The 27,976-nt window shown below is 44.3% G+C and overlaps 1 protein-coding gene across 1 annotated transcript in view; it reads left to right on the forward strand.

Annotated features, from left to right (window-relative positions):
- The window catches only part of IQSEC3 (IQ motif and Sec7 domain ArfGEF 3), a 93,577-nt gene that overhangs the window by 33,080 nt on the left and 32,521 nt on the right, over positions 1-27,976 (forward strand). Inside the window, exons 2-3 of the mRNA XM_041398693.1 lie at positions 9,015-9,095; positions 27,376-27,664. Of these exons, the coding sequence (XP_041254627.1) occupies positions 9,015-9,095; positions 27,376-27,664 (370 nt within the window). The remainder of the gene's footprint in view (positions 1-9,014; positions 9,096-27,375; positions 27,665-27,976) is intronic.

Here is a 27,976-nt window from a genome sequence, read left to right on the forward strand (position 1 = left end):
TTAATCCCATCATACCTGAAGCATCAAGAGACACAAAATTACACAAAGTAATGCCCTAGCTAGCATGAGAAATGCTGAAAGTGGGTCCAAAATCTGGCCCCAGACTTTGCTTCTGGCTGTCTCAAGGAGATATCAGTCAGACTGGAGCCAGAAGCCAGTATGGACTCTCTCCCTGCAGCTGATTCCTGAGCACATCCCATTCCTTTTCCTATTCTTGCCCATTTCCAGCATGCAGGAAAACCTGGCAGTTATCCCAACCACACCTGGTAGACTTAACAAATGGATGAGATTTCCTTCAAGTGTTTCTGGGTAACAAAATGGACTTAACACCAGCAATTTTCATTGAATACAGTGGCAGGTGACATCTTTATGACAAGTAGCCTGCCGTGTGTTTAGGTCCATGGCAGAGGAACAGACCCTGCTGAGCCATAATATGAGGCCACAATTCATTTTCACATTTGCCAGACACATTGCTGACTTTGACCCCAAGCCCAACACTGTCACCTTACATTTAAGAGGGTCTATCACTACATGCTCAGACCCTCTGTACACACCTGCATGTCTGCTGGTCATGTCCTTTGTACTGAAATTGGTGAAAAGCACCCAAATTTCTTTCTGAAATCCATGCACCCATCTGCCAGTCACGCCACATATTCCCCCAAGAATTTCCTCAAGATAAAAGTGAAAATGAACAGAAGAAATCCCTGCCACTTATATGGACAATAGTAAGCTAAGAAACCAACTGTTCAGGAAGATATGGCATTAATCTCCCCATCCCTAGAAGCAGATGGTGATAAATGAATGGCACATTTGACATCAGTTGTAGTCACCCAATGAGTTAACCAAAAAGAGATCAGTTCACAGCAGCATTGGCTCAGTCCCTCTTCCTCCAGCACAGGAAATTCCATGTCCCCAGCACGGTGCTTTGTGCTTATCCTTCCAAGCTGTGCTGTTCTGAAAACCCCACAATAGCTCAGAGACACACATTTGCGTCAGAGGGTCACAGTGGATGTCACTTTCCATACAGCAGTGTATGCATATGGTATTTTATACTAGCAAGGGCAATTTCTTTCAAGATATGTTATAGGATCTCTAAAATCGACATATCCTAGTGAGAAACTATAAATACTCTAGCAATGGGAATCCCATCTTCATCCCATCCCCAAGCACTAAAAAAAGAAATTTATAGTAATGCTATGCAAAGGATGTATGACTTAAAATGAATTTTTGTACCAAAAAAAAAGAGATGATGATTAAGCAGGTGCTAGGTAAGTTTTAGAGGACAAGTGCTGATCTTTCAATAATCAAATTTATAGAGACACATAATGGAAGAAGACATTTTCTCCAACACTCATGAGATGATCAAAGCAAGCCAAGTTCCAGACTACAAAACATATTTGATTTTTCATTTTTGGCAGGCAAGCAGAGAGAATAGATGCTCCTGGCAAGTTCCCCCCTCTTCCTCCCTCCTAGCATGACTTTGAGTGGTGGAGAGAAGGAAGAACAGCTTTGAGAATTCTGAAGAGCTGTAGAATGATAGACACTCAGGTGGACTGAAAGAGGGGCTACTGAGCATCCTGGCTAGGCTGGGCATGTCTGTGTGTGCTGTACATTTATCCATCATGCTGCCATCCCATTTATCCATCCCACTGCACAGTGGGACTCCACTGCAGTTTGCTTTTGTTAGGCAGGACCATGTTCTGGAATTTAGACGGCATCAAGACACATCTTCTTTTTTGTCATGCAATTAACTAGATATGGAAGCCTGTGGAGGGTTATAGGCAGAACTAGACAGGCACTAGTCTGAAATAAGTTATGAAAATGCTTGATCCCTGAATCCCAGAGACACTCCGGTTGGGATTGTAGTAGTTGCTGGGAATGTAAAATAAAATGATAGTGATGCCTAAAGATTTTTAGCTTTATATATTTTTAGCTTTGTATATATATTTGTAGCTTTGTAGATTGCTAATGCATGGCTGTAGCTCCTATTACTTTTACTACCCTTTTCCCCTACATTATGGAACAATAAGTTAACCTTCTAACTACATTCCTGAAATACTATGTAATCTTACTCCAAGAAGAGAACCAACTACAAGGACGTTCTGTTTTCCAAACAGAATCTGGAAAGACAAAACAAAGTGGGGAAAAGAAGCCCCTGGACTGATTCCAAAGGGGCAGTACCCAAGGAAATACTACCTAACCAACTACTCTCTTAATTGGACAATATATGATAGGTATAATAATCAACTAAGCTTATAAAAATGGTAGAATTACTGTACCATGTGCAGGTTTTGCCATATTGTGTACCTGAAGGCTTTCAAGTAAAGGTTTGCTTTTATATTATCATTCTAATGTTGTTTGGGAAGGTTTGTTCTATTTCCAGGCAACAATAGTTTTGGGTTTGTTGCACTGCTGCACTTCAATATCTTGGTTACTAAGGCCCATGCCCCTTAACACAGAGTTTTCTCAGTCAGTCACTTTTGTGATTCTGGTTTGTATAACTGTTTTTCTGAGATAGCCAACATCAAATGTTCAAGAGGAAAGAATAAAAAAGAGCTATGGGCTTTCTAATGCTGATAAGTTTGAGTCCTACACATTTGCTTTGGGAAGGATCTGCATTAAGTACTTTAATAGGTTAATCTTTAAAATGTCCAGTTCCTCTCTGAATCTTATCAAATTCTTGCTGTCAGCAGTATCCCATAAGAATGAGGCCATAGATTTACAGGAAGTTAATGAACTTAAATTCCAGAATTTCTTTTTAATCATGTATGTTTCCTTACAATATGAACTCTGCCCACACTAAACTGCCTACAAAACACTAGTCTAATGCCATACAATTGAGATGACAGCTAAAAAATTTTGTGGTATTCTGCAGTGAAGAGTGAAGAAGTGGGGAGAAGCAGCTAGCTGTTAGACAGTACTCTTAGAAACAGTGCCTTTTTGAGATCTCATTTCAACTCTCAGTATCAGGTTGACTGCAGTCAAAAATAGATCTATCACAGGAGGGAGGTGATAGAAGGAGTAAGATCTGCAGCTAACCTTAGCTAGGTTTTGTCACAGCTCCATTGGTAGGTAGAAGTAGCATTGAGCTACATTTTGGGAGAGTCAGAGGACTTCAATTGGCCTTTCATTAACTTAGCATTGTTAAACTGTTCCTGTTTGTGGTTCTCCAGTGCTCATCTTACAAAATATAACAGCTAGTAAAACTTCATCTGAGATTGCTTCAGTTCTTCTTTGACTCTTTCTGCCTTTACTCTTCCCCTACTAGGCCATGATTTTCTGTGACTCCATCTGTTCTCTTGGCAGCTATCTGAAAAAAGGCAAGATAGAGACAAGTGTCAAAAGACTCCAGGAAAGCTGAGAGATCCAGCACTAAAACCAGTGACTTTTGGTCAAAGTCTCTTGCTTTTCTTTAAAAGATGGAGTTTTAAAGAGAAACCAGAAAGGCTGCATGAGTTGGACTAGTTATTTACTGATAGAGCATTGCTTGATTCAGCATAGTCAGATTTCTAAGAGCTGCTGTGTGCTTGGGCCAAGGGCAAGGCTGCTGGACATGCAGGCCAGTAGGGCTCAAGGATCAGAATCCAGAGGCTGGTAGATATGGGCAGTGGGGTAACCCAGTGGTCTTCACTCATGGAACATGCCAGCAGTCCTACAGAACTTACCAGAGCAGTGGGATGGATGCAGGGGTGTTGCACCATGGTAGAGAGAAGTACACTCTGTGTACTCATAGTGGGAAGAATTTTCATTCTGTCTTGTTTTAGCATTTCTTGTAGTCTAAAATCATTCATGCAGAAAAACACAGAGCTTCTCTTTATCTTTGGGAACAGGTCACACAGGATATATTTTTAATTAAAGCTGACTGCTGGAGAGCAGGGAACACAACCGTTTTCCATATGCTGTCTGGGGGTTTGCTTTTGTGGGGGTGCAGGAGAACAAAAAGAAGATAGGTTTGTTTACCATAATACAGCTCTCAGCAGATGGGCATCTCTATTTCAAGACAGCTCTCATCAGTGCTAAGCTAGTGGGCACTGATGTTTAGGGGGCAACACTGACTGAGCAGAAAGCCCCAGGCACTTGTCCAAAGGGAGGACACTGGATTAAGGGAATTTTAGGAAAGTTTTCTCCATTTGGCCCTGTGATGTGCAAGTTACAGAGACTTTCAATTTTTGGACCTCAGTTGTTGTTTCCTCTACAATGCTAGAAAAAAAGCTTATCTCCTTGGGATCCATCGATGAAAGACCAAGGCAGCACGAGTCATGGAGCCCCTTTGCTGCACTGTCCAACTCTCTGAGAAGCCAGAAAGGTAGAGCTAACTCCTGAGCTCAGCAGACAGCTTGTGTTAGCCAGGAGGTTTGGCACAAGCCTCTCTAAAGTTCATCACAGAGCAGGAATTGCTGTGGCTGGACAGTTCATTCACAGATACCCCTATCGAGGCTGCGGGCAGCTGGCTGCATGACACCTCTTGTCAGGAGCAATGTTAAAGACAACTGAATAAAATTCAGTCAGCTGTTTTCTCTCAGAGGAGAGAGGGCTAATGTTTCAATTGACAGCATGGGTAACTTCTTGGCCAAGCTATCTCTGCATTTAAGATAGGTCTGGACTGTCAAGTCCTTGCCTCTGGAGCATGCATCCCAGCTGGATGGAGCAAGGCACTGACAGGCTCAGGCTGTTCTCAGTCCTCCCTTTGCATCTGTGCTTACCCTTATCCTCTGCTGCTCCTCCACACACTGGCCTCATAGTGCTGGCAGCAATTACCCCAGCATGCCTCCTCCTCCTCTCCCTGAGCCCCTTCCTCTTTTGTGCCACCCAACTCACCCAGAACACCTTTTCTTCTTGCTGGTTTTACCTTCCAAGCTTTCATCAGTATATAGCCCAAGAGATAATAATTTGTTTATTTTTAAAGCAATACATTGGAAAAGAACAGTTCAACAGTATCCTGGTAGATGGGGAGAAATTATCTCTACAATCAGCCTATGATAGTGTGTGCTTAATTTCAGTCTCTGCAATGGTTTGAGGAAGGTGAAGTAGAGGATGTACAGAAAAACATGGGCAAAAAAGCAAGCCCTGAACCCACCCTCTTAATTGGTTGCCCATTGCCACTCACCAGAAGCGCTTAAAAAGAAACAAAATTACAGATCCACCCTCCAAAGCAGTGAGTGACATTACATTGCCTCTCTCCCTATTTTTCAAAGGCAAGACTCATGCTTTCTAGGTTTCAACTCCTCAGAGGCCACATGTTCAAGTCATGTAGCCTTTCTGGCTTATGAAGTAAGATTTGTTTTAAAACTCAACAAAAAGACAGCATAGAAAGGGAAAGAAAAAAAAAAAAAAACAAACCACCATCAAAAGTATTACCCTGACTTCTGACAGATACTAAACATCTCAAGGCTCACTTCAAACCTCAAACTTGCAAGCTGACAACACCACAGGGTGATAAAATCCAGGTAGCCACTGTATACTACAACCCTGGCAGGGCCTCTTGAATCACAGCAACAAAAATAACATCTTACCTGAATTAGGAAGACAGTTGCTTTCCTGGAGCACTTCCTTGAGGCTTAGAAGTGGCAGTGAGGCTCTAGGGCACTTGCCTTTTCCATCCAGATGAGAGCTGCTTTGTCCTGATAACAATTAACACACAACCTCTTAAGGTGGGAACGGGTCAAGTTCTTCCACGGGTTAACCCTCTCCCTGCTCCTGTCTGGGTGCTATGCTGCAAAAGTGAGGGCTTGGATTTGAAAAATATCAGATATGAGCAGGATCAAGAGATGGAAAGAAAGAGGAAAATGAACAGGAGTGCTCTCCAAGGTCCCTTTGGTGTACGCCTGGGGATCACAAAACAGAAAGAGAAGCAAGTGGTAGAAGAAGAGTGCAAACAGCCCCAGAGCTCCAAATTCTCCTGGGCATTTGACAATCCTGGATTTAATAGGAATATAAGATACCCTTCCCTGCTTCCAGTCACAGGAAGAGCTTTTGGTACAGGCTTGGAATACCCTTTGCCTCTCATATATTTAACTCCATCAGGAAGTATCTGCTCCTCACCACTTCCCTGGTGGATTCTCCATGACAGTCATCTCCCCTGGAGAGGGACTCAAGGATCCCAAATGGCCTGGAGGCAGATTTCTGCCTTTGAGCATGATCAGCATCTGGTGGTGGTGAGTAAGGGGCACAACTATTCCAGAGATCTTAGGATCTCAGAGGTTCAAGACAACTCTGGTTTGGGCAGGAAACACCCAATGCTGGTGTTGAGCACACATAAATCGTGAGAGCTGGAGTCAAGAGCTGACTGCAGCTGCAGTGCTCAGAGTGTCCTCACTCTAATGAGGATCTGGGAGATGTTTTTTTCTTAAAACACCCACAGGAGAGCAGCCTAAAGTCCTGAAACTTCATACCACTCTTGCTTTCCCAGCTTCCCTTTTACTTTTCTTTGTGTTTCTACCATGATAATTAACTAGCAAGGCATTTAGTCTATATACAAGGTTCTGTTTCTCAGTTTTTCGTCCATCCTTGTTCCTTCCTCCCTTTCCCTGTGTTTTCCCTCCCTCTTGTTTGCTTTCTTCGTGTGCAATTAGGAATTGAAGTTGTGCATCTGCTGTTTGAATAAAAGCAGAGAACAGTGTAGTTCATTTAGGGAAATGCTTGAATTGGAAATGGCTGAAATGTGGGGTGTCTATTTTTTTAAAGATTCTATTTGACAGTTGTTGAAGGCCCTGGAGCACAAGTCTTACAAGGAGCAACTGGGAGCACTGGAGAAAAGGAGGCTGGGGAGAGACCTTATCACTCACTACAACTCTCTGAAAGGAGGTTGTAGCCAGGTGGGGGTTGGCCACTTTTCTCCAGTAACAAAACAAGAGGAAATGGCCAAAAGTTACACCAGGGAAGGTTTAGATTGGTTAGTAGGAAAAGTTTCTTCACTGAAGGGATGGTCAGGCATTGGATCAGGCTTCCCAGGGAAGTGGTGAAGTTACCATCCCTGAAGGTAGTCAAAAGACATGTAGATGTGGTGCTAAGGGACATGGTTTAGTGGTGGGCATGGCTGTGTTGGGTTAATGGTTGGGTCAATGATCTCAAGGGTCTTTTTCAATATCAATGATTGTTTGCAAATGAGCAGTGTGATAGGATGTAGGAGCTGGAGTATTTGTGTGAGCCTGCTTGAATATAGACTCAAATATGATCCCACCACTTGCCCAGTCTCTCTCTCTCCCTGTCAGCATTGGAGGGGAAACAGGCCACAGTCACTGTGGGGAGAATTCGCCACCACTGCCAGGCTTGTCTCCTGCTGCCTCCTCCTACCGTGAGTGAAGCTCTGCTTGTGGCAGGGAGACATTATTATCACCCTACTCCATTAAATAAAGGACCTTTTACCCCCTGCTCAGGTGCCTCAGGGGAAATCCCAGGACCCCGAGCCCTTTTTCCCTCCAAGGGAGCCTCTCCCAGCCGTGTTCGGGAGCCAGGCCGCGGCTGCCCAGCGCTGCAGTTTCTCTGCCCCCGCTCTGGATTTTTAGCACTACCTACCTGCTGGGACACCCCTCAGCTCCTGCCACAGCCGCAGAACTTCTGCTGCCTCTTCCTTGCTGCCCTGCCATTCCGCTGCCCGAAATTCCCGCTGCAGCCCACCTTCGCCATCCGCCACCACCGCGTGAGGGAGGCGGGGCCGAGCTCGCGCCACAGCGCCCCCTGCGGGCGGGGAGCGGCACCGCGCCCACCCTGCCCGGGCGGGAGCCAGCAGCGCCCCCGCCGGCCGTGAGCGGAACTGCAGCGGGAAGGGGCTGGCGGGGCCTGGTGCGCCCCTGAGGGGCCGGTACCGCCGCTGCCGCTCCTGGGCCTTGTCCACACACACACACACACGGGGAAAACTGCTCTCAGGCCTTTCCCGTGTCTTTGGGTGAAAGCCCTGCAAGCTCAAAGTAAGAATAATTCGGAGGGAAGGGAGTGATATTCTCCATTCCAAAGGAAGCTCCCGCCTTCCTTGGCAGACACCTGTCTTTCAAACCAAGACACGCTGACTTGCAGACCTGACCAAAACCTCTACTGAAACTGATACATGGAAGATACGGAGAATAAAAAGTGGCAACCACTTGGTAAAAAAACACCAAACCAATGAAGAGCAAGGAAACCCCAATAATGCTGTTGATCTGGACTGTCACATGAGCTATGGGGAGTTTAGGTCATGAGGGTATAATTATCTTTTTAAAAAGGGATTTCTTTTTTTGGGGTCCCTCTTTCAAGGCATCAAGTTCAAGGCACCAAATACCATAACTGATTCCTTGCAATAAACCTATCTAGTGGAAATGAGAACCCAGTGTCTAAAATCTCTGTAACACTAGGATTTCTAACTTTGGATGAAATCTTTTGTCTTTCTTATCTAATAAACACATTTTAGTTTTTTTATTTTTTCCCTGTTTTGCTCAAGTTGATTTTTTGCTGTTCTCTTCTATGGTCTCTTTTTCTTGTCATGGTCTCAGTCCTCCTACTTGCGCTTGTCCTGTGAGTTCTCAACTACTATTCCTGGTAATGCCCAGTGGTGATGTGCTAAGGCCATTTCTGTGCTCTAGGGAGGTATCTCTGCTGAGGTAATTTAGCCACTGGTAAGAAAAATATCAACTACTCTGCAATATATAGGAAACATATACAAGAAAACACATTTAAGCACATGTTTCTGTCCCAAAAGAAATAGAATTAAAGACAGTCAACACCGTTTTTCATGAGATGTGTGGGATTGTGAAACAAATGCTGCAAGAAGGAAAACTTTTGGTTTGTGCATTTTTGCCCCATTCTCCACAGGCTGACATCAGCAGCAGAACAGGTAAGGTAAGGGAATAGAACTGTCAGCCCCCTTCTCTCTGCTCTCCTCCATCTAGAAGTAAAAAATATTCATGTAATAATTAGACTACTCTTTCAGCATCACTGGGAGTCACTGTCCCCTTGGGACAGCTCTAAAAATAGCATTCTCCCTTGAGCTTTCTGCTGAGTGAAGTGAACACTGACCCACTGTGGTTTGTTTTTTCTTACAGGAATGAAACTGTTTTGCACCAGTTCTGTTGTCCAGCAGCTGACACAGAGCAGAAGCCTTCATCTCCAGACTCCTCACCAAGGTGGGAAATTGTTGTCAGCAAGACCTTTATTTTTTCTACTTCTTTATCATCCATCACTGACCTTCCTGCCCCAGACAAAACTCACCTATTGCACATGCCAATCCTGCTCCATCCTCTCCTACATCCCATGTTCCCAGCATTGCTGTCCCCCTTTTCCCTCCCAGAGATTGTTGTTCGTACTGTTGTGTAATTGCCTGCAAACCCCCCCAGTCTCCACTTACACACACACAAAATGTTTTTTCAGCCTCTCTTCAAACACCCACTTCCACTGACCCACATTCATGCTTGTACCCCTTCTTACTGTATGTGACACTGACACACACATGCTTCACCCTTCTCCTTCAAATTATTTATCTCACACTATGAGGTTCCTGGACATACACACTATAACATTAAAAGTACAGCAAATGTCACCCAAAAAACTCAGGGTTCTGTCACACACCCTGAGATGGGGTGGGGGGAGTATTTTTACCTGTGTCAAATGGTGTGAGTTTGCCAGTGAAGAGCAGCTATAGACAGGTGCTATTAACTTTCACCAGCTTGTATCCAGTGCAGCCAGGTCTGGGGACACCAACATTTCTCAGCTCTCCCTCATCAGTGAAAGATGTCAGTGCCAAGACCAAGGGGTCCAAAGAGCTTCAGAGGTACTCAAGATGCATGTGCTGCATTTAGGTTCCACACTTGGCCTTGTCCCTCTGTTCTTGCCATCTCCTTCCCCCCTCATGACTTCCCACCCTTACCTCTTGCAGACCTACTCTGTTTTCCCAGACCTCATTACCCTTCTGACAACAGCAAAGAGGTTTCTCTTTAAAGATGTCTCTCATTACACTGCTAGACTTTTACCTCTGACCTTTGGCACCTGTGTAAAAAAGCCTGAGCTACTAGCAGGGCTCTGAACAGAGCTGGACAGCTGAATTGCAGTAGTGGGGCTTTTTTATAATTACATTTGTCTTGTTCTACTCACTGGAGCAAACTGTGGTTTCTGATTTCCTTCCAAGCAAAAGTGTAAGTGCTGGACAACTGTGAAGAGAACAGGGATGGATGGGTACGTATGCTCATAAGTAGGGTTTGGCCACACTTGGAGAGAGGGTAAAGAAGGTCCTCTTGCCCATTTGTGGATGAAGATGGAAGGGTTAACCCCCATGATCAGTCTGTGCTGAGGGCTTTCAGGCACTGTGAAGTTTACATGGCAGCCCTGTCATGGCAGGTGGGGAGATGCTGGCATGGAAAAAGAGACAGCAGAGGAGGAGACCATGGAGATTTCTGTGGTAGGGAAAGCCACCTCTCCCTTACATTTCTGGACTGAGAGGGTTTTTTTTAAGTGCTCTAGTTTGTCTAGAACTAAGGATCAGTTTTGCCATAGTGTTCTATCTTTATACCCTCATCCCTGACCCTGCCCCATTCCTGTCTCAGCCTCCATCTTATTTCTGATCAGATCCCTTAGTTCTAGAATGTGCTTATTCTACAAGGCTGTCAGTCATACAGTCTAAAGTTCTAGGATCATTTTTGTCATGTTCTTTGTCAGTCCTTCCTTTTGTCCTGCTGACTCCCAAAGGCCCTGCTTATCCCTTGAGTCTGAGTTTGCTTTCCCTCCTTCTGCTGGGATTTGATAGGTAAATTGAAGAAGGAGTGATCACATGTTTCAGCAATTTAACAGCTTTGGCAAGTTGGATCTGAGGATGAGTCTGAGCCAGGAAATCCTGAACTGGGGATGAATGACAATGACCTCTCTAACATGTTGCATCTGGGCTTCTCCTACTGATCTATGCCTGTCCGTTTGATGCCTTTTGTAGCTTGCCCCACACTGCAGGCCTCATGCATTCCTTACTTTTTTCCCCCAGTCTCCTTACTTTTTTCCCCCAGTCTTTCTTGTGTCCTTGCCATTTCTAATGCCTCCAGATCCCAACAGCAGTCTTGAATCTGTCTCTGTGTGACACAATATTCTATGCAGAGATAAAGATTGTTGAAGCCACCATGGCTATTTGAAGGTGAGAAACAGGCAGAGAGTAATTAAACTCACTATTTAGCTTTATGCTAGCCATAAAACATCTCCTAGTCTCTGCCAGGTCTTGCAATCAGCCACGGGCTTCCTTCATGTCCAAAGTTACATATACAATGCAGTGAGGAAGGCAAAAGAATGTCAGAGAGGGAAAAACACAGAGTCAGCATGGAGCTGATCTCCATATGGTGTTCTGGAATGGCTCAGTAGGCTTCTAGGAGAAGCACATCATATCATTATAGAGTCTGTCACCCTGCTGAAATCATGAACAGGTTCCTCATTGTACCAAGGCAGAACAAAAGTCAGTCAAGACTGAAATATGTGGGTCAGACAGCCTGAATAGGCAATCACTTCCTGGGTGAGCAAAGCATATCCCTAAGTAAGCTCATCAGGGCTCCTGGTGGGAGAGCCTGGTACATAGGGGCTCCCTGTGCAGCTCTTCCACTGAATGGACAACAAGTCACAAGTGGTGCTGCTGTGAATTCTGATAAACTAGCTCTGGTTTATTCTCTCTTTTCCCCCTCTGATGGTTTCCGTAAATGAGATAAATCCTGTCAGAACTGATGCCACTAATAACCATCAGCCATCTAGTTTTAATTAGAGTTTGCTTCATTAATGCCCCAACTCCTCTCAGCACAGCAGATTAAATAATGTACTTGCAGCTCATTTACACAAACCCCCAAACTGCAAGGCTGAGCTGCAATCCTTTAATTAAACAGCCCGGCTGATCCCTACCGCTGCCTTGGCTCATCAGTCTAAGCCGATTAAAGAGAATAGGGACTAATAAAGAGCATAAACAGGGAAGTGACTCTTAGCTCTTCAAGGGACTTTGAGATTCCAGTGGTGATCAGCTGCTTCCTCCTCCTCTAGCAGGAACTGTACCAAAGCCCACATCCCTTCTGTCTGGGACCTGTTTTCAGCAGAAGCCCAGACTCATCTTGTGGGACAGGAGTCCTTTGGGAGACTGAGGAAAAACACAGCAGAGAAAAAGAAAAGGGGGACATCAAAACATTGAGATGAGTGGCTGTCTGACTGCAGGAGAGGCCAGCAGGGACAACCATACAGCTCAAGAGAGGGACAGGAGGAGAAGCAAATGCAGGGAATAACAGTTGGAGGTTGAATGCCAGGAACAATCTGGGACAAAAGTTTGTCTCTGCTTGTTGTTTGTGATGGTCATTGTTGTTCTTGTGTGGTCTTCCCTAACATTTCTCTGCAAGATTTCTTGCTCTTTCTTTGCTGCCAGCTGAAAATGCCTTGGTTTCACATGGATGAGAGTGATTAGGAACACGTCAGTGTCTAACCACTCAACGGAAGCCAACTCAATGAGGTGGTTGAGATTATTCCCACTCATCTTGTTCTGCTTTGCTTCACTGACTGCCACAAGCAGAGCAAGCCCCCTTTTCTCCTCCCAAATGTGAATTCCTTGTGGGTAAGTTGCATCTCCATGAGTTTAGCAATGCAAATTTCCCACCTGGCTGCTTAGCTGGGTTGCACCAGCAATTAGCAAAACTGGTGCTGTAGGCCATGAATATTAAGAGACAGATTTGATCCCAGATTCTGCCAAAAAGCTCAAAGCCAAAGTACTGGATGAGGTGATGGCAGCAGCAGGCAGATTTCTGTTCCTGAACACTAAGGGCTTTCCCATATCAAAGGACAATATAAATCCTTCACCATTGTCTTCACTGGACTTGTACACCACCGGCTTCATGACCATAAGCCATCTTGCAGGTTGGGTTTCCATAGGGGATGCCAAATATCTGGTTGAGTGACATGAAGAAACTCCAGGGATAGCAGTAGGAGCTAACCCTGCTCCTTTACTGAGGTGCTGATTAGACTCTAATTTAGCCAAACCCTGTAATTTCATAAAGCAACGGCTCCTTTTCTCACTGGCTTTTGCCTATTAATGGCAGGGTTTCATTCTAGGGACTTGAATAGCCTAGTAATTGCATTTCCCATTTCTCCCAGTCACATAGAGTGAAGACTGGCATCCCAGAACAATGACCTTAAAATGTGTCCAGCAGCAGCCCAGTTCTAACGGGATTACAGACCATTTTCCTTTGTGTGAGGTAATAGGGCTGAGATTAGAAAGATTTGTTTCTATTAGAGTAATGAGAGGAAATTATGGAGTCACAATTGAGGGAACAGTATATTCATTCAGTTGCCTTTCACAGGCTTTTTGGAGTCTGCCTCTGTGGTGCTGAATAGGAAATCAGCAGAAAATCACCTCTCCTCCTGTGATGGGAAAAGTTCTACAGAAAACTTTAAGCATCAGGGGCAGGTCTGCTTTGGCCATGGACTTGGGAATAGCGCTGGAGTGCTGAAGCATTGTGGAAGAAGTGCAGATGAGACCTGACCTCTTTTAAGGCAAAGCAGACAGTTCTCTTAGGAAGAGAGAGCAATCTTCTGGAAGGGCTTGGGTGTGTACTTGGAAGAAGGGCTAGGATCCGAAACAACTTTGGAAAACCTGTCTCTGTTAATATTTTCCACACTTTTGCAATAGGAAGACTGCTGCTTAGATCAGGGTTAAAACATGAGTAGTGCCACTAATTTACAAAATGTTTACTTCATGATTGTGGACCAATGAAATTATAACCCAATACAGTTTAAGCTTTGAATCCCTGTGGACTAATTTCTAAAGTGCCTGCTGGATTAGTTACCACAACAGATTGGCTGCTTCCTGGCACCAGTTCGTGGTAAGGAGACAGGTGAACCATTGCCTGCTTCTCCAAGCCAGCCTTCCTTGCATTTCTGGAGAAATTCCTTCTTGCCCCACATGTGAATAAATAATAAATTTATTTAAATAAAAGACTGTGGCCTTTTATTACACTTACCAAAGTACTGAAATGGAAATGTGAATTCCACCATTCTTGCTGGAGGAAGCTAGTTGCTCCATTTTTATATGTGGGAGGCTGGTAAGTGGATGGGCAGATTTTGGACAGTTTGTTCAAACCAAACCTTCAAACATCTTTCTTGAAAGCTCTCTGAGCTGCATGAGTATGCTGCACCCTCAGCAGCACATGCTTAAAGCCCAAAATCTGATTTCATTTACTTCTGAACAACTCTGTCTCTGACTCTACATGCCTTTTTACCTGAATTCTCTGTTTCCATTGAACATGCACTTGTTCTTTGTCCTGTGAAGTCATGTTGGAAGACGTCGGCACAAAGGAGCCATGAATTTTATCCACTGCACAGTCACAGCATCACATCCCTCTTTGACTCCTCACTGCTGTAACCCAGGAGCATTTCTCCTTCTGCTACAGCTCTCACTTTGCCCTTGGGTCACTTTAGGTTCTCTGACAAAAATTTCTCAGCAGTTAGATCCTCCTGAGAAATTCCCAAGACCTTGTTTGGGTTGTGATTGCTATGCCCCTTAAGGCTGAGGCCCATGAAGTTGTTGAGAACTGAACCACTCACCAACTGGATGCTTACTCTGGACATTACTGAAGTATCTTGATAAGCAGGTGGACAGTTACTCTTTAAGCATTACAGTTAAACAACTGAACTACTCAACATTTTACCCAAACTTGTGAAAGGTTGACCTTGCCTGACAGGACAAATGCAAATCCAATTCATGAAACGGGAAATTATAATTTCTGATTTAGGATTGCTGGCAGAATATTGTATATAGAATCTGGAGATCAGTACTTCATCTCAGCTCAGAGCTGTTCTGTGGCTTTGGCTCAGGTGTGAAACATGATGGTGATTCTAGTCTGTATCAAATCAGATCTATAATCTTCCACTTAAAGAATCCTAACGACTCTGCCTAATTGGTCCCCAGCTGGCAGTGTCAAGTGCATGTTCCTACAATTAGTGCACCATGGAGGCTGAATTCTTCTCTGATTCTTAATGAAGAAGACTCCAGGTCAATCTTAACAGGATGTGGACATGCCAGTGCAAAGCAAGCCTCTACATGCATGGTCTTGTGTACCCTAAGGACAAGTGACCTTACACAAAACTCATAGTCTGGCTTCTTTCACTGCCCCAAAGTCCTCCAGAGCACTGCTTTTGAAAACACACATAAGTTGGAGCAACATTTCTGCTTTGCTAGCACATCCTGTTTGTGCTTCTCATTTCTTTTTCTTATTGAGGTCATGGGTACAAAGAGAAGATTTTTTTTTATTGCTTCTTAACAGCTCATCTCTTATTCTTTCATCCCTGTAGACTTAATAATCCTGTTCCAGATAGTACCATTGGAGATTGCAGGAAGCTGCAAACAGGCAGAGATGGGTCAACAAAGTTCACATAAATATTCCCCCAGCTCACAGTTTTCAGAGTTTTGATTTCAGTCTGACACAAAGATGTAGGCCAAGAGTAATGTCTAGACCCAGATTTGAACTCTTCCTAAGCTTAAGAGTGAGCAGATTGCTCACTTTTTATGGGTGTTTTGTACTGTGAGGACTAGCAGCTTCAGCTGCTTTGCAGGAGCCTAAGTCCAGAATCACAAAGATGTTTACTGAATGTATATTTAGGGCAAATACGGAAACACTGAGAATTATATGCAAAAAATATTTTCGAAAACATCCTTAACATCATAGTTACCAACAACCTTGGGAATCTCTTGCAGGGAGGTGTAGTTGGGAAATCTTCTGGTACTATGACCTGGGAGGAATGGCTCTTTCTGGAAGCATCCAAAGAAACAGGAGGTCAGTTTCAGATGCATTGTCTCAGTCCTGTAAAGGAGCTCCACCAGGACATTTTGGCACTGTCTCCCACACAGGTATTTCCCTGCTCCTCTCCAACAGCTGGTGCACCTACTTTCAGGCAAGTGTGGAGAACATGAGGGTGGAGAAGTAAAGTGAAGAATAAATTGGCTCTTCAACAGGAAAAAAAATATTTCTGGTGGAATCTGGAGTCTCCCTGTCACATTGGTTGCTTTGCTTGCCAGGATTAACACCTTTCTTCAGGAAGGTGGAGGATGCTAGGAGAGGGGGGCTGAAGAAAGCACTCTTGAATTATCCTATTTTGAAACTACAAGATTCCCATCAGACACATTTTCTGAGAGCCTGAAGCTGTATCCAGCAATTTCCTGGCCACATATTCTTCCATCTCTTTATTTTCCCCTGTTGCTTCTGTTGCTTATGTGGGTCCTGCCCTATAGGAATTTAGATTTGGATTCAAGTGCTTTTCTCCCACATGTGCCAGTACTTGTTGTTTCTTGGGCTGTGGTAATATGTCTGCAAGGGTATCAATCACATCCAACTTTACAGCTGTGGGAGCCACATTCCACAGCTGTTGAGATCAGTTAGAGGCATCAATACCAGGCAATTCACTCTGGCTTGCAGATGATCCTCATGTTCTCTCTCCTATACTGCAAAGAATTTCTTGTCCATATCATGGCAACTTTTTGGTACCAGGGGAATGCAATATAAACACTGCTTTATCCTGTGTTTTCTGTATGATAATGCTAGACATGCAAGGGAAGAAACTCTGCCAGCCTTGGAAATCGCCCTGTGTCTAACACTAGAAAATGGGCACAGATGCTTTGTGAAATAACGGCAGATGGACTGTGGTGGAGCTCACACCATTCATCCTAATCTTCTGCTAATATCATCTGACCTGATCTGCATCAGTCAAAATGCACCCATCCCTAAAATGGAGCCATTCCAGACCTTTTGTACACCAAGGTGTGCTCTGTTGAACTTGACAGGTGTTTTCTGTCCACGTGCTTGTTAATGGCTTTCAAAATAGAGACAGATAGGGCAAAGAGATGAAAAAAAGGAGTCAAGGAGAGAAAAAGGGAGAGTGACTCATCCCAACAAATGTAACAGTGCTACTGTAAGAAAAATGGATGGCAAACATACTATACAAAGAAGAAGAATAACAGGAGAGAAGGAGCAGGAAAAGGAGGAAGATAAATAATAGTGTAAATGAAAGAAGGAACTGCAGGGAGCAAGAAAATATGTGCAAAGATAAATGAGCAGGGCCCTTGTCTGGAATAATCCTGTTCATGCCAGCATTCTTTGGCTGTGACACAATGAGACTGTGGCCTTTTATTACACATTTTCTTATAGTGTGATGCCAATCCAAAGGCCTTTGTCTTTTTCGTGCTCTGCAACACTAACTCACTCCTATGAAGTTTCATCTTCTGGTCACCCCTATGGAACAGGCTCTGTGCTTGGATACACTAAGCTCTTCCTTCGGAAAAACATCTCTGTGCACTAGAGTTCCTTCTCCTGCATGTGGCCCTGGCAGATTTTAACATGCTTCAGGAAGAACTGAAGAGTCTGAAATGCTGAAGAGGAGCACACTGTACAGCTGCTCAGGCCACTTTGAGTTCTGCAAACAGAAGCAGATAGATGAGGGAGTGCACGCAAACAAGTTGGGAGGTATTTTGGACTGTTGTCTCACCTGTTCAAAAACTGCAGAACAGCTGGAGGACTACTCCATCTTTGGAGTGAGAAACATCATCCTGAAGAAAAGTATCATAAACAGGATCTGAGTTCAGTGAGATTTTTCTTGTGAGACTGTGAAACCTGATTCTGGCCACATCACTTGGAAGTGTGTTCCACTAACTTCTAACAACTTCTGCTTGGCACATGGATTCTTTAGACACACACAGATTGTGCCATCATCCCACTGGAAATTAATTGCCTGTTGATTAGAGCTGTGTGTCACCTTTGTTGTGTCCCACGCTGGTGTGGTGCTGCTTTCCTGTAAGCAGGTTATGATGTTGTTGTCTGTGTGTCTGGGTTGACTGCAATCTCTCTCGTTCCCTCTTTTGCAGAAAGAGGGAAGATGGAGATAGGCTACCCTATGTACACACTGCTAGTGCTTTTTTCCACCTGCCTCCAGAGGTCATTGGCAAAATATAACCAATTCTTATAATTTCCCAGAATGCTCTGATGTGAGAGGGTAAGTGGAGATGCACAAACCAGAATGGTGCAGAATGATGTTGTGAAAAATGTGTGCTGTTACAGCACAACTGGATATGACAAGGTTTATAAAGAATGTCCTAAAATAAAGCGTATTGGGCTAGATCCTCCCCTGAGGAAGGTGCAATCCACAGGGATAAAGCCTTTTAGAGCACCAGCCAGGATACTGCTCAACAATACAGTAGGATTGGTTGAGTCTAGGCAAACTTCATGGGTTTTTATGATCTTGCCCCAAAAGTTCCATGTCTGAGTACAGAGAATAGGGATAGGAATAATTTCCATTTCTCATAGGTAAGAAAAGTTGAGGTGCTATAGGAAAACATGAGCCTGTGTGGCCAAATGTCTAAGTTGCTAAGTCATCCTGTTTTCCAAATGGGAATTTTAAAAAAGATAGAAAAAGAAATGGGGCCTCAGGGAAGAAATGTGACATGAAGTGGATCAGAGTGTAAGGAAGCAGCAGAGAGAAAATAGGTTAAAAAGTGGAAAAGTAGAGCTTTGTGCCTACTGCATAAGGCTGTGGGGGTGGTCACTGCACTGGGGAAAGGAGGAGGGAATGCTAACCATGCTGTTTCTATCTTGGTCTTCAGCCAAAGGGCAATGCAAGCCTCTAGATCTGAACACAGTGACAAAGTTAAAATCTGGATTAAGCTGGTGAATGCTGTTTGCATTGTCTATATTGAGGGGGATGGTGATTTATGGCTATGTTCCTCTTTATACTGAGGAGAACAAAGCTTCTTTCGGTTGGGTTTGACACAAGCAGTGACCTTCTACTGGGCTGCAGCGATCTCAAGAGATGAAATAGCTGAGATACTTGAGAATAGAAACAAAATTTATCTGAGTTGCACTGAGATCTACCTGTGAAGTGGCTCACTCTCTGCCTTGACAAATCAATTACCCTGATCCCTCAGGAAGGAGCCCAGAGGTGCAGTCCAACCTAGAGTCCACCACAGCAGGTAGAAAAGAAGACTACAGAGGCCCTTGTCCAGGTCTGTAAATGTCAACAGCCATATCCCTCACCCAGTTCATTGCTGGACTGGGAGAGCAATGGGCTGAGGGATATGCAAGCTTTCCTTGCCTTGTAGAGGCTCTGCTGCCTCCCAGCCCTGAATTCATCTCATTTTAGCAGTGAAATTCTATCTTCTGCATGATTGCACCGGCAGGCTTTTGTCAGCGAATTTGGTGATGTTCAAACCTGCCCCAGGGATGAGAAGCCAAGAGATCTGACTCAAAGTGGCAGAAAGACTGCTGCTGAAAAGCCAAGTTTCTCTTTCCCGGGGTGCTGAGCGGGCAGTAACACTAATGCAGGGTGCCATCTGTTTTTTCCTTCTCTAAAAGGTCGTGTTTACCAAACATTGCAGAAGCAAGAAAGGTCTGGGGTTAAAATAAAAGTAATTAAACCCTGCAGAGGAGGACCTCCTATGCCTTCAGTGTCCACTTGGTGCTCTTCACACCTCAGTGAAGCACAAGTGCCCTGTTCAAAGCAGCCACAAGTAACCTTGTCTGCAGTGCCAGGCTGTGGGACTTGTGTCTAACCTGCAGAGACAGCACAGCAACCAGCCCGGGGTGCCAAGCCCCAGGTGTGACAGGCAGCTCAGAAAGGGGCTCCTAAGCTGAGCCTTGTGCTCTGCAGCTGGTGAAACAGGAGGCATGGATGGGAAGAGGACAGAGGGGTGTGCCAGAGAGGTGACCCAAGGGCCATTCTGAGGTCTCATCCAGACACATGTAGGAACTATAAGAAAAAAGCTATGACAGCCACCCACACCACCCAGAACAGCCAGCCTTGCACCATGAACACCACTTCTCAGAAAGTGAGAGCTGCCTTAGTTATTCCAAGCCACCCTCTGGAGGAGCCTGTCTGTCCTCTTGGAAAAGCATTAGTGCTCTGGCAGATGAAATTTGTCATGGATAGCCAGGCACTCAGACTGGTGGCCAGCCCAGTCTGACACCTGGACAGTCATCTCTGCACCAGGATGGCATGGGATGCTTCAAAAACATTTAGTTCCTGTAGTGCTGCTCTGCAGCAAAAGGCACAACAACACAACAATGTGGGGATTACACAGCACAAGGGGATCAAGTTTAAAGACTGAATTTGAAATGAAGGCTCTGACTTTAGCATGTTGGTCCCTGTGGGACAGGAGGGTCTTGCTAGTATTATTGCATTCTCTGTCTGCTTAATGTACATCTCACCAAAAAAATTCAAGTGATGCTGAAAAGATGTTGCCTGGTTCAGTCTGTGCTAAAGGATGTTAAATTTAATTAATTTTGAATATATTTACTGTACCATACTGTCAAATCTGTTTTACAGGTGTGTGTGCCATACCTTTTATGAAATAAGTAATATATTCTGGGATGGGTAATGAGCTTGGCTAATTTCCATTAATTCCTCCTGGGTAAAACTAGTGTGAGAAGATGGCTTGATGCCACTGCTTTACAAGGTGTTATGTGAATGTAGACAAAATCAGAATCTTGTTCTTGTATTTGTCTTCACTGGGGGGAACTGTCTGAGAAAGCTGCAGCTTGGCTGGCAGGGATGATTTGCCAAGATCAAGTTCCAAGTTCCCTACCTTTCTGGCAGTGGAGACTTTTGCCTTCCATCAGTTTCAGCAGGCTCCCAGAGAGCATTGCCTCCAAATCACCCTAAAACTTGAACTTACAAGCAAATCAGAAGCAATTCTTTTGCACTCAGGCCCCCTGCATGTCAGAAATCTCTGAACCTTGAAAAGATCCCATAATATATTACCAAGCCTGTCTCAGCCATTTTTTTCCCCATTGAATTCTGATGAACTCATTCACCACATGTCATGGGTATCCTCAGGGAACTCTGAAGTGAAATAAACTGAAAAGGCACTTTGGACCCTGCTAAGTCAGCAGTGGTTTTTTTTGTTGTTAGGATTTTTGTTGGGTTTTTCTGGGCAGGGAAGCTTAGGAAAGACAGAGGAAGCACAGGTTCTTGCAGATTTGTGCTCTGGACTTCATTCTACTGGCATTAGCTAGTAAAATCTTTTTCTAATTCTCTATATGGTACTTTGTATGGTACATACTCTGTGTGGTACTTTGGTTGTTTGTTTTTTTTTTATTCTGACATCTCTGAAGCTTTGAAGTCTCATATAAGTCTAAGGCCATGAGAGGCAATTAATCAGGCCATTAATCACTTACAGCAATTTAAGAACAGTATATGTACTATAACCAATGAATCCTCATAAGGAGCACTGTGAAATGGATGCATAAATTTTGTGGTGTTTCACAACTAGTCCAGGTAGTCTTTGCCTCAGTTACAGGTCACAATCCTGCTCACTGACCTTGAATACTATGAAGAAGGCATTTGGTAAGTTATATGTGGGAAACAGAAATATGGTCTTCTGGAGTGTCACAGAGACACAAAAAAGAGCTAAGCTACAAAGGAGCTAAGATCGGCCTCTGCAGTACTTTTGTAACACCTCATATCCCTAGCTTCCTTCTGTATGATTAGCTAGACCTTTTTGCATAACCATTGTACCTGGCAACAAGAACATTCTCTTCTTCAGTGACTGGTTTCTTGAACCACCCACCAAATCCAGAGGAACCACTGCTATTTGTTGTTACTGTGTTATTGCTCTTATTTATGTGCAATTTTTTTTCTTCTTGGAAAAGGAGAGAAGGTGCAAAGAGAAGAGTTTTGTGTGATGACCACACAATGGGAGCTCTCTAGCTCTGGAGTGATCAGTGAGAAAGCTCAGTTTTAATTTCTTACAGGACTAACATTATTGTCCTTGAGAAGAGTAGCTCTTCTGGTCCTTGAGCCCTGTTTAGTCACTCAGCCACCCTGCAAACACTTTTCTGAGAGCTCTGAAAATTCCTCTCAGACTGTGAACTGATTCTGGTATTTGACAGTGGTGCAATGGAATGGAATGTCTGGAGCGTCCAACTTGTGTGTTCCTGCCTGCAGGTCTGCCTTGAAATGGCCTTGAGATGTTTGAGGGGAAGGGGCTGCGTGTTGTTTCTCAGGTCATGAAGTATGGGAATGTCTTAGCCTGACAGTCAAGATCAATAGATAACCATGGTTCATCTCCACAGCTGTCAATTAGAAGTGCAGCTCCTTTCCCAGCTGGGAACATGTATTTGCAGCAGCAGAGAGGTGATGAGGAATATGCAAGGAAGTGCAACGTCCTGATGCTCCAGCAGGTGCAAAGCAGTCGTATCTCTCCCAGGACAGACAGTGACACAGCAGCCCTGTGAGGACATGTGGATTTGATACAGCTAGAAACGGGCATATGGCTTCTCTGGCTTGGTAATTTAGTGTCACTGATTTGGTGTTTATGCTTCCATAAGAGCAGAGAGGGAGAAAAAAGAGAGTAATAAAAAAACCTCACTATTATAACATTTCTCCTCCATCGTCTCCCTTCATCCTTCCTTTACTCTAATCCTTATATAAAATCTTCCTGAGAAACCTGCCCATAAAAGCTAAGTATCAGAAGTCTGATTTACTTGTGCTAAATAAAAATATTTATGGGTGCCAGCTGAATTTTCTCAGTGAGAGATTTTTCACCATCCTGCCTTCTTGAAACAAGCACTGGGATTCAGTTCACAACCCTGATATTCCTGTTTTGAAATGCTAGACTGGGGGTAGTACTTTATGTAAGCCCTGAGTCAGATTGTCTGTAGTAACCATTGCTGTTAATAAACCTGTCTGCAGCAGGAATACACAAGTCAACTGTGCAAATGAGCAGGACATACCTGGAACATGAGAGATGTTTTTCACAGCAGATGGAATCTATTTGTAACACTGGCTAGGCTTGTTGTGGGTCATAAAAGTCATGTAGGAACATCTAGGAAGAAGAGAACAGCTGAATTTGTAGTTTTCCTTTTCACCTGATTACAAGCAATTTACATTAATATTGCACCTTTGAATCAAACAGAATTCAAAGAAATTACAAACCTTCTCTACCTGATTGTATGACTGTAAAAGCTGTGAATAATGGTGGCATATGATACTTGAGGACAGCAAGTAAGGAATACTTACTACAGCTGAAACTGCAGGGGTGATGCTGGGATTCAAACTAAATTGACCTGTTTGGAGTTTGTCTGGGACTTTGGGATTCACACCTTAGACTCTGTATGGGACTTTTAATTATTACAGGTGGTTAAACCAATTTTCTCATCCAAGAAACAGAACATGCAATAGCTCCATTCCCTTTCTTCATCCCACAGCCAGGGAGTCTCATTCCTCACTGGACAAGGGAAAGCAAGTGAATCCCCTTAATTTGCTTAATAACATTTTTTTTCCCCCAGAGATCTTTCATGCTATACTTTCTATCCTTCCCCTCCTTACTTTCCTTACTGTTTGGGTATTTTGTTACTGTGACCATAACAGCTCCTGAGCCTTCTTTTGTTAAAATCCCTGTGTCCCACCAATGTAAATCAACTGTGTCACTTAGGACAGAGGAAAAATGTCAGGCTTGTTAAGTTTTTATTTATTTCACTGTAGCATCAGTTTTGATTTTTAACAGTGTATTTTGTTTCTTATTTGTGGCTTCATCATTGCTACTAGAAAACCAAGAATAGGCCTTCCCAAAACACTTCCTCAGAAACAGGTTCAAGATGAGAGTAAACCTGTGAGAAATACAGGTTTGGTAAGTGGAACCATAGGGCTGTAATGGTAACATTCAGACTGCTGATCAAAACCAGCCTTTACCCCTTTTTTCCAATGCTTAAAAGTCACTGAAGTTTACTGCTGAAGCTGAAATTTCCCAGGTTTGTTCAAAGGTGAAATAAGTCTGGGGTTTTTTTTGTTGTTGTTCCCAGATTTTTTTCACATTAAAAAACTTTTAAATGGTTCAATGGTTCAGCCATTTTTACGATTTTTTTTTCCCCACAACAGAACATGTAGAAACAATTCCCACTTCAACAGGAGTGTTTGCTATCATGTCCTGGATAGCACCACAGCCAAACCAGCATGGGGTTAAAAATTTTATATTTAGCATAGAAACATCTAGCTGAAAAATGCCTTTGTGTGCTCCAATGGAATCTGATTTTGACTTGACCGAATTTTGACCCTGAGGAAATTCCACTCATAAGCACAATCCATTCTGTATGGCTGTTCTCCACTGGGCTCAGAGCATACATGGAGGAGGAAGGCAAGGTTAATGTGTATGTGTGCTCAGCTGATGTCCTTATCCCAGCACAGAGTCTTTAGGGACCTCAGTAATGCCCTGGGGGAGCAGTGCTGAGGGGGATGATGCTTCTCACACATCTCTGGCCAGATGTGTGAGTCCTTCCAGTCTTAGGGCCCTCCTGTGTCCTGAAGAATAACCTAAATGCCTAATGAGGTTAAAGGAGGCTTCTTGAGCAATTTGGAGTGGTCCAGCACCCTGTGCCTCATTAACCAGGGTCAGAATTGGGTGTGGTGAGGGTACCTAGGGTCAGACAGAGCCCAGTCATCAGTAGGTCTGTGGTGTTGTGGCAAGTCCAAGGCCAAGTTAAGGAGTCAGTCTTCAGGGTGCAGATCATGTGTGTCCATGGCCATACAAAGGGGAAAGCTGTGGCAGGGCTGGAGACCAGCACTCTTACGGTGTTGCTGGAACAGGTGGGTCCAGGATGGGGAGAGAGACTGGGGAACCTTAATGTCTGGAAATACTTCAGCTGCCTGGAAAAGGCCCAGATTAACTTCATCTGCCTCTGAAAATGGCTCTTCTTTGAGCAGGGAGTTGGAGGAGACACCTCCAGCCTTCCCTCCCAGTATAGGTTAGTCTGATTCTACAAAGCCTGTTGATTTTACTCTTATATTACCAGTGGATGCAGTGAATGTTACTCACTCAGGCTCTACACTGTGTGTGACAGAAGATAAAGCAGAGATGCACCCACGAGAGGTGACATCCTCCTTACAGAGCAGCGGGACCGAGTGCTGCAAACTCTCACACACACTCCATACTCTACCCAGAACAGCCAGTGCAGTCCTCAGAAAAACAGAGCTAAGCACATGTGCCAGTGCTTAAAGGACCATCATGTCAGGGAATATTTGCTGGCATTTAGAGTCCATTCAGGCTCCAAGGGAAGTCAGGGGAAGGCGAGCTCTCCATCTGACAGCCTCGGGCCTGACCTGCCCTAAAGAAGGTCTGCCTGGCACACTGGGCACTGTGGCCTTGACTCAGCTGGGCAGTGTGGAGCATGTGTCTTGCTGAATGAGAGCTTATGCATCTAGCTGAAATTGCTTTATAGGGCACAGTCCAGATCCCACTGAAATGCTCGGGAAGCTTTTGCCATGCACTTCAATGAAAATGTGATCAAATCTATGTCACCTGATTTTCCCTTAGGCTGAGGATAAAAATTGCTGCTCTGCTGGTTAAAATCAGAATGGACAGTACAGGGGCTGCCAATAAAAATGTTACAGTGAGATATGTAAGGGGAAAGTCGTCCAGTAAGATTTCCTGTGATGTAGATAGACATAGAAGAGAAAGAATTAAAAAAAAAGAGTTAAAAATATCTTTAGGTGTAGAAAAAAAATGTAGCATCAGGAATAGAACAATGCAAACTTTGATAAGGTGTCCAACCTAAAAGAACAGTTTTATGCTTCATTTTAATGTATTTCCTGACTGATGATTATGCAAAGATGTCATTTTAATGCTCTTTGACAAAGTTGGTTATATAGCATTTATGTATGAGCATTTACGTAAGAGACTAATTTCTCCTGTGAATTTATTTTTTATGTCTAACTGGTGGCTATAGAGATGTGTATAAAAGGAGAAACTTTCTAAATTTAAATCCTTCATCTTTCTTAATTCTGAAGTTGTGGTAGTGTCTGGCTCATCAGATTTGGAGCCCTCTTAGAAACTGTGGGAATGTTTCTAAATTTGATTGTTAATCTGTTGAACAGAAAAGCTGCCATTGGAGAGAATAAACTTCCTTTTAAAGTACTAGTAAATGTGCAAAAGTGCTTAGAGGCTTAGGAGGCAAAGTCTATTTACAGCTAGAAGATTTGGACTCTTAAGGGCATACAGCACTTTTGAAAATGAGACTTAAATGCTTCTAAGTAATTTGGGCACTACATAAAATCATATCTAATTTCCCTGTTTTTGCTCTGACATCAACACCAATCATAAAATTATTTATTATCCAGTTGATAGCAGAACTGGTTTTATGTGAAGCAAGTCCAAGAGAAAGAGATATATTTCAGAAGTTAATGAAATAATTTAATAGAATTTAAGTATGGGAGGCAATACACATTCTTGGTTTCACTGAAATTAAATGCATTGGTTCTGTAGTAATTATATCCAAACTGGATGTTGCTCTCAGCTGAATGCTCATCCCTTGGAAACCTGTGGACTGTGTCTGATGGACTTGGTGCAGTAGCAGCCAGAGTCCATGTAGGCTTGCACACTCTTGGAAATCATAAATTATTCCTCTGTAGCCACAAGAAGGAGGCTAAGGTAACAAGGAACAAACACTGTCATGGTTCAAACAGAACCCCAGAACAACAAAATCTTGTTTGAAATTGGATGATTTTGGAATATACTTGGCAAAAGGGGCTAAGTACAGACTTCCTCATCACTTCAATGGATCAGACACATGCTAATCCCATCCTGCCTGGAGCACAATGTCCCGTCTCTTAGGGTGCACTGTTGTCAGGCCCTGGTTTCACACAGCTGCTGCTGTGGCTGACAGGAGAAAAGAGAACTTTCTCCACAAGATCTCAGTGGCACAGCAATTTGTAGGTGAGAAAGAGGCAGCTTCTCTCATGGAAGCTCTGCAGTCGGCTGTGGCTGTATTGGAGATACTCTTTAAAGGGTCAGGATCTCAGGGCTGGCTGGCTCTGTTGCCCCTTTATATTCTCAGCTCAACAAGAGTTTCCCTGGAAACTCAGCAACATTCAGCCACCCCTGCCCCATTTCCCACATGCCCTTAGGAACTCCACGAGGAAACTGGTTCCTTGGGATCCAGGCTCCATGCCAGATGGAACTCGGGATGTGCAGAGATGCTGAGCAGTAGGTGGCAAGTGCACAGGGGTGATTGCCAGCTGCTCCAAAGGGCAGGAGAGGTGTCCACAGGCCATGACACCCTCCTTGGCTCTCCACCTCCTCCAACTGCAGCACCTGGAACTGAGGCAACCAGGCAGTTTGAGGAGTGACAGGACTGGGTCATACAGAGGAGCCTGCTCATAGAGAGGCTCTAAGAGCCTCTTGAGCAGGCTCCCCTGCACGAACCAATGCAGGTATGAACCAAGCAGGCTCCTCCCTCCCAGCTCCCCTCAGAGCTTTGGCTGGATCAGCCTCCAATCCTGATCCATCACTGGAGGGGAGACCCCTGACAGCCCAGGCTCCCTAGACATTTAAAACGCAGCTCAGGGAACGAGTATAGCGAACAGCAATAAACATGATCATAAATCAAATATAATATAAACAAATAAAAAAAGCGAAACGTTGCGTTTTGTTCACAGTGACGATCCCAGCGGTTCCACAAGCAAGAAAGCCGGGTGTGAAACGGAGGATCCGAAGGAGGCCGGCAGACAGAGTGGCCAGGAAGGCAGGTCCGACTCCGTGACGCTAAAAGCCGAGCATGCGGAGCTCCAAGAAGAGCAGGCAGCGGGGTGTTCCCCTCTGGTGCAGAAGGCGAGCCTCCACCACACGGGCTCCCCAGTGAGAGTGCAGCGCAGCAAAGGGACGGCCTCGTGTTCCCATGCGGCTGCCTCCGATTATGAGCTCTCCCTTGACCTAAAGAATAAACAGGTACCAAGGCTTCCTCCTCAGGCTGTTGGGAGAAGGGGATGGGGCGGGTGGGACTGCATTTGCACTGTGGTGGAATGACTTTCAGCAGATGCATTAGCCTTTTGTTCACCTGGAGCTTTTGCCCTGCCTAGCCGGCCCTTTGGGCACGTGAGGCTGATGGAGGAAGTAGATTCCCCACCTGTGACTGAGTCACTCTTTCACCCAAACCTGCTGGTGTCAGCTCCTCGTTGCCTGGATTCAGTGGTCCAAAATGGACCTAGAAACCCAGTTGTGAGTGTAGGCTTAGAGATGGGTTACAGGCAGCCAACAGCA

This window comes from Onychostruthus taczanowskii, unplaced genomic scaffold (assembly GCF_017590055.1).
Source record: "Onychostruthus taczanowskii isolate IOZ18803 unplaced genomic scaffold, ASM1759005v1 scaffold15, whole genome shotgun sequence".
Lineage (NCBI taxonomy): Eukaryota > Metazoa > Chordata > Aves > Passeriformes > Passeridae > Onychostruthus > Onychostruthus taczanowskii.